The sequence below is a fragment of the Ursus maritimus genome, unplaced genomic scaffold (assembly GCF_017311325.1).
Source record: "Ursus maritimus isolate PB19 unplaced genomic scaffold, ASM1731132v1 scaffold_32, whole genome shotgun sequence".
Taxonomy (NCBI): Eukaryota; Metazoa; Chordata; class Mammalia; order Carnivora; family Ursidae; genus Ursus; species Ursus maritimus.
Window position 1 is genome coordinate 1,386,164 of NW_024425786.1, and position 6,621 is coordinate 1,392,784.

Below are 6,621 nucleotides of genomic sequence, written 5' to 3' on the forward strand. Positions count from 1 at the left end.
AGGAGCAGAGGAAATGCAGATGCACATTTCGGGGTGGGGGGCACCCAGCTCTATAGGAAACTCAGGGGAGAGGCCAGGAGAGCTTGCTCGGCCATTGGAGCACCAGGGCTTAGCCTTTACCCTGGCTCTTATTTGAGCTTTAAAATCCTATGCGAATGCATCGTTTTCTCAATTCCATGTGTGCGCTGGCTGTAATCATAAAATACCGGCAATTTCTTACAAGCGAAATAGCTTCTTTTAACCCCCAACCTTTGTGCAACATGGGCCCGAAAGAAGTAACAGCGGCTTGCTACGGGCCTTGCGACGGTGTCCTGTTTATCGCTGACGACAGCCCCTAGGGAATGAGGGGTCCTGAAGAGGGACATGGAGCCTCTTCGAGGCTGGGAGCCGCCCCCCTGGAGCCTGACACCCAAGGCTGATGCCCTGCACCAGGTGAGTCCCCTGAGCCTATGTGTGTCTGTGTTCCAGGGCTTCCTGGTGTCCCCAGTCCTGACGCCCAATGTGCCCAGCCCTGTCCGTGGACCCTGCCCTGGGCCACATCCACTTCCTGTCTCACCTGGGCTTTTGTCCCCCAGCGCTGTTGCTCTGGGCTGACCCAGCTCCCGGCACCCAGTCCCCTGATCCCCGAGAGTGGGGGAGCAGAGTGGAAGGAAGTCATAGCCACCAGCCGCGGAAATGCTACTCTCCTCTGTGGACACCCTTCCCCCACCAGCCTGTTCAGGGCCAGCAGGCCAGCCCCCACCACAGGAGGCTGCTTGGAAAGCAGGTGGTCGGGGAACCCAGCTCTCTCCTCCACCCTCCACCTGCAGCCTGGCTGATACTTGATTAGACAACCTCCTTATTTGTGCGCGGAGAGGCGGGCTTCAGGGCCCTGCTGGGCGGGCTGGCCCGGCCGTTACTCCTCAGGAAGGCTCCCACACTGCCCAGCAGAGTCCACCCTGGAACCAGGGTCCCCCAATAGCCACCCTCAGCCCCAGAGCTGCCTGTGTTCCCTGCCAGGCTGGGGACTCCTGACCGTCCCTGCTCTGACGCTCTGGTTCCCCAAGGGCTGCTGCTGCCCATTTCACAGAGGGTGAGCCTGAGCCCCCAGGGCTGCCCTGGCAGCCCCTCCCCCCATCCCCTCCAGCATGGACCCTGTCTCCTGCAGGCCCTGTACCTGCTTCTCCTGGGGTCCCTCCCCTGTGCTCTGGCCATGGCCCCGTGCAAAGAGGAGGAGTACCCAGTAGGGTCCGAATGCTGTCCCAAGTGCAGCCCAGGTAGGTGCAGCCCTGGAGGGACCAGCCCCTTCCCTGCCTGGAGCCTCAGTTCATGCCGCATCACCTGGGGCCAGCTGAAGCCCCGGGGCAGGGCCACAGACGGGGGAGAGCTGAGCCCCCCTGCCAGCTTTGACTCTTCCTCGCAAGACCCTCGCAGCTGCAGTGCACAGGGATATGGCCTGGGGGACCCAGACGGCCCATTTATGGTCAGAAGCTGGGGCCCAGAGCAGGCACTGGGCCCAGTCATGCCCACCTGCACCAGGAGGCTCCCCCCTCCTTCCAGAACGTGCCCATTCCCCCACCCCCCGAGCTGGCTCACCGGTGAGAGGCAGCAGGACACAATGTGTGGCGGGGGGGACAGCTCAGGTGCCTTTCAGTCCCAGGGGGGTGGTCTCCTACCTGCTGGGGGCTTCAGGCAGCAGGCGGGGTGGGCTCCTGCAGGCCCCCCCAGGCCCAAGTGACACAGCCCCTCTGGGCGCAGGTTACAGGGTGAAGGAGGCCTGTGGGGAGCTGACGGGCACACTGTGTGTTCCCTGTGACCCGGGGACCTACACGGCCCACCTCAACGGCCTGAGTGAGTGTCTGCAGTGCCGAGTGTGTGACCCAGGTAAGAGCCCCGGCTGCAGCCGCCCCCTGCTCGGGCCCCACGCTGGGCGGCAGCTGCGCACCCACACGGCCAGGACCAGCAGGTGTCTGCACGGGACCCTTCCAGGGAGCCTCGGGCCTCTGTCCACACCTGTCTCTCCCCAGAGGGGGGCCAGCGCCTTTGAAACACCCTGTTAGCTGGGCCGTCCAGAGCGCTGGGAACCCGTCACCCTGAGCCCGTCACATGGACACCCGAGCCTGGGGCCAACCCCGCTGGAGCCACAGGGTCCCGTCCTGCCTCGCCCAGCCCGCCGGTCCTGGGGGACTGGACCTTGTTCCCCCGCAGCGTGCAGTTCCTAGGACCCAGAGCCTCACACCACACCCGAGGGCCCCTACTCGTGGCCCAGCACTTGGACCTGGCCTTCTTCCTGCCAGGTGGTCTGGGGTGGAGGGACCCCGGGAGGAAAGGCAGGATGCAGGAGAAGGTGGCAGTGGTTTTGGGTCCAGCCAGGTGGGGGTGAGGGGCTTGGAGCCTCGGGCTCACCCACAGATCCTCGGTGCCCTGAAGAAAGCTCCTCTCTTATTAGGCTGAGCTTGGGGTGCAGATGGCAGACGAGGCTGTCCCTCAGAGGGGGCTCAGGGGTGAGGCCCAGGCACAGCAAGACCCCACCCCCGCTGCCAGCCTGGGGAGGGGCTCTCACCATCCTGTCGCTGCCCTCTGACTGGCCTGATTGCACCATGGGAAACTGCCGGAGGGACGGGGGCTTCAGGTGTGGGTGGCCTAGACTGGGACCTGCGTCTGGGACTGCCCCAGGGCTGAGTGTGGTTCTCGCTTCCTGTGTGGGCCCCGCGGGGACAAGGCTGTTTCCCCACCAGGTCGGCTCCCCTCCTGAGGACACCCTTCCACCAGCCTCCTGACAGCTGGCCCCTCCTCCTTTTCCAGCCCCTGCTGCCGTTGCACATGTCCCTCAGAGCCCCTTGGGACACACCCCCTGTGTCCAGCACCCACAGGCCCGGCTTCGGGCTGAGCGGGGCATGCACCTGGGCCGGGTCCCCAGACACACACACCAGGCCGCAAAGCTGGGCTGGGGGGCCGGTCACCAGCCCGTTCCCAGACCCTGGGCAGGAGCCCACAGGCCTGCGGCTGCTGTCCAAGTCCCTGCTTGTTCTCCTCCTGGGACGGGGTGCTCAGCACTGCCCATGGCAGCCTGTGCGACTGCTCTCAGCTCCTTCTCTTGGGTCCCAGCCTTGGGCCTGGTGACCAGACAGAAGTGCTCCCGGACAGAGAACACTGTGTGTGTCTGCGACCAGGGCCACTTCTGCATCAGTGAGGATGGGGATGACTGTGCAGAGTGCCGCCCGCACACGCTCTGCAGACCTGGCCAGAGGGTGCGGGCCAGAGGTGAGCCGTAGACCCTGGGCGCCCCAACCTCCTGGTCTCTCTGCTCAGCAGCAGAGCAACCTGGACCCTGGCACCCTCTGAAGAGACAGACCCCAGACCCAAGCCCAGGGAAGGGGGGAAGCCTAGCTTCCCTCCCGGCCTGGGTCCCTGCCTCCCCTCTGCCCGGCCCTGTCATTTCTCAGGCACAGAGCGGCAGGACAGGGTGTGTGAAGACTGCCCTTCCGGGACCTTCTCACCCAGCGGGACCCTGGAGGAGTGCCAGCCCTGGACCACGTAGGTGATCCTGGGGTGGTCTCAGCCCCGCGTCCCTGGGAGGGGCTCCTCCATGCTCCCCTGGCAGATAAGGGCCCCCCTCCAGTGGAAACCTCAGGGCTCCCCCTGCTCCCCATCATGTGCGGGCCTCCAGGAGAGCAGCTGTGGGACCCCGTGGCTCACGTCCCCCATCACATTAGCTTATGTGAGCTTCCTGGAGGCCAAGGATGGACCTTCTCTCCTGGGGCTGACCTGGAGGGAGATGCTGCCAGATTCCTGGGGCCGCTGTCGTTCTGGGGTCTTCCCAGGTGCCAGGGCTGTGGGGGCTCCCAGAGGAGGGCTGTCAGGGAGGTTCTCAAAGTGAGAACCTTGTTCTTCCTGGGATGGGACACCCTGAATGCCTATCCCCGGGTCCTGGGGGGAGCCTGGGGTGACTAGATGTGGCTGTCGGGGGGACTCTCTCGCCATCCTGCCTCTTCCAGGCTGTCCCTCTGTCTGCCACACTGTCTCTGAGGTTATGCCCCCCTGACCAGCACTCTCTCTGTCCTGTCTCCTCGGACCCCAACCCCGTCCCTGTCCCCGGGCATCCCTGTTTTCCCACCTCTTCCTTCCCTCTGTCTGCCTATAGCAGTGAGGCTTGAAAGGCAGACAGAGCCGAGCTCCCACCCAGAGCCGCCGGAGCGTGGGCCGTGGGCAGCTGCCTTCCCTGCCAGGGCCGGGGCCGCTGTGCCTCCAGGACCCTCCCTGCTCCATGCCTCCCCGCTGCTCTCTCCCAGGTGCAGCGGCCCTTTCCAGACAGAAGCAGAGCCTGGGACCAGCAGCTCGGATATCACATGTTCCTCCAGGGGCCTTTATGTTTTTGTGGGCAGTCTCGTCCTTATAGGGGTTCTCTGTGGCCTCATAGTCCTCGGGATAAGGATGAAAAACAGACGGTCGCCTGGTGAGCAGTGAGCTGTGGGCCCATCAGGGCTCGGGGCCGAGCAGTGGCGTCTCCCGGCTCTCCCCCTCAAATCGGGAGGACTCCTTGGCTCCTCTCAGGGAGACTGTGCCGGCCTGGGGATGTGGGCTTCCCGCTGAGTGGGAGTCCTGATGCCATGGGATCTTAGGGGGTGGAGGGCCGGGAGGACAGGGCCCCTGTTGCCCCCATGCCCCCATGCCCACTCACCAACACGGACTCCGAGTCCCTGCCGGCCCTCAGGGGCGGAGAAGCGCAGGGCAGGCTGCAAACAGAGTGGGGGGAGCATAGGGTTGGGGTTGGCGGGGCAGCTGCAGTCCTGCCATGGGTGAGGCCGCGTCCCGAGAGGCCACATACCGTTCCTTCATTCCCTCCCTGCCCACTTACCTGCCTGCTGTAAGCTGGGCCAGGCCTCAGCTCTGTAGACACGGCTCTGGCCTTTGGGGAGCCCTGTGCATGACCATCGGGGAGCAGGCACTCAGCAAAGAAATCCACATGGGGAAGGTCGGTCACCTTCTCGGGCTGCTGTCAGCTAACGAGTCCTGGGCCCACACCCCGGGGCCCCCAGGCTGCAGGCAGGTCTCGGGGTCCCAGGCTCTGAGCGGGCCAGCCTTGGCCAGTGCTCACTCCTTCTCACCCGATCCTGAGGCACCTGCTCCCTGAGGGGTGGGACACCCCCCTCTGTGAAGTGCCCACTCCCTTTCCCTGGACGACCGTCACACTGGAATGAGTTAGGGACAGGGTTTGCAGCCGGGCACTTGGCAGGAGGTGTCCCCATGTTGTCCCCTGTCCTGGGCCCCCTGGTGGGCAAGTCCAGCAAGGAGCTCTGTCCACATGGGTCTGGCCTGTCTCCCAGAGGAGCCTTCTCTCAGGGAAGGCCACACAGGGAGAAGCCGGGAGCCTGGGTCCCTCCAGCCCCCGTCGCTGTGAGACCCACCCCGACGTGACACAGTGTCTCTGTTTTGCAGGGGGACCCACCAAGGCGAGATTATTTCACCAGGTATTACTGACGTCCCACCCACCCCAGACCCAGTAGAGGTGACGCTGCTGGGGCGGGTGTGGGTTCCAGTTCTCGGAGGGCCCTGAGTCCTTAGCGTAAGACCAAGCCAACTTGGGAAGGGAGGCCCCAGTAGTCCCCTTAGAAACCCAATGACCCTGAACACCACAAGCCCCTGGGCTGGACACAGGGCGGGCAGGGTCTTGGTGCTGACTGTTTCCAGCTGGACACAGAAGGGAATGCTGTGTCCATCCAGGTCCCGCGGGCCCCACCAGACATCACCACGGTGGCTTTGGAGGAGACAGCGTCTGTGTCCCCTGTGTCCCTCCCCTGTGTCACTGGGAGGGAATGACCCACTCACGGATTGATGGCTCCAGCAAGCAGACGTCTGAGCCATCTTGGGCTGTGCCTGCTAGAAGCTTCCAGGCCCCCAGAGGCAGAATGTGGACCGTCCCTGGACTTGCTTCACACTCTACCAGCACAGGAAGACCGGCCACTGCTCAGGGGGCCTTGGGAGCCCCACATGTCTCCGATCCATTTCACGAAGGCACAGAACTCTCCCCTCACCTCTGTGCTGAGCACATAAGGACATGACTGCTGGCTGCTCTTGGCGCCAAGCCCCGCTGACCCCCGGCCCTCTGAGCCTCAGCTTGCCCATCTGTAGGATGGGCCTGCTGGCACCTACCTCGCAGCTGGGGAGACATGGGACGGACCACAAATACGACATGAATAATTTCGAAATGGGATTGGGTTTGCTCCACAAATAAGTGTTTTTTAAATTTGATATTAAAAAGTGTACTTGGCAGAGGCCTTGAGAGCTGTGAATATCCTGCTTCTCCTGACACTTCCACCCACTGACGAGTTTTGCCCGGACAGCGAGTTTTGAGGGTTTCCATGTGGGGCCTGATCTCCCCCTCTCTGCACGCTGGCGAGTCAGCATCTGTGGACGGAAGAGCTTCCCTGGCCCCTTGGCCCGTCATGCGGTGCCTCGTGCTTCCTATTTCCACGGCGCGTTCTAATACGTTACTGTCCTTACCCTGCGGGCTCACGCGGTCCCAGAGTTGTCTTACGAGATGCCCTTCGACTTGTTTCTGACGCACAGTCCCTACTCTGTCCCTGAGCCTCCTCAACCCAGTGACATCCCAGTGACAATGAGCACAGCAGGCCCACGCAC

General features: G+C 63.7%; 1 protein-coding gene across 2 annotated transcripts; it reads left to right on the top strand.

The window, feature by feature from the left end:
• Positions 1 to 325: 325 nt before the first annotated feature.
• TNFRSF14 (TNF receptor superfamily member 14) lies at positions 326 to 6,252 on the top strand. 2 transcript variants are annotated; one of them, XM_008707779.2, is made up of 8 exons: positions 326 to 432; positions 1,148 to 1,256; positions 1,738 to 1,863; positions 3,088 to 3,243; positions 3,426 to 3,516; positions 4,272 to 4,435; positions 5,419 to 5,450; positions 5,704 to 6,252. In XM_008707779.2, exons 1-8 carry the CDS (start codon positions 364 to 366, stop codon positions 5,797 to 5,799), a joined length of 843 nt encoding a protein of 280 aa, XP_008706001.1. In that variant the 5' UTR covers positions 326 to 363; the 3' UTR covers positions 5,800 to 6,252. The 2 variants fall into 2 exon arrangements, with proteins under 2 accessions (XP_008706001.1, XP_008706002.1); XM_008707780.2 differs by lacking the exon at positions 3,088 to 3,243 and having other exon boundaries at positions 341 to 432.
• The last annotated feature ends 369 nt before the right edge of the window (positions 6,253 to 6,621 follow it).

Bases quoted from the DNA above. Each gene is read 5' to 3' on its own strand.
- TNFRSF14 (XM_008707779.2), top strand. From the start codon at position 364: ATGGAGCCTCTTCGAGGCTGGGAGCCGCCCCCCTGGAGCCTGACACCC. The intron at 1,864-3,087 runs GTAAGAGCCCCG...CTTGGGTCCCAG, and splicing joins GTGCCGAGTGTGTGACCCAG to CCTTGGGCCTGGTGACCAGA. The intron at 4,436-5,418 runs GTGAGCAGTGAG...TCTGTTTTGCAG, and splicing joins GAAAAACAGACGGTCGCCTG to GGGGACCCACCAAGGCGAGA.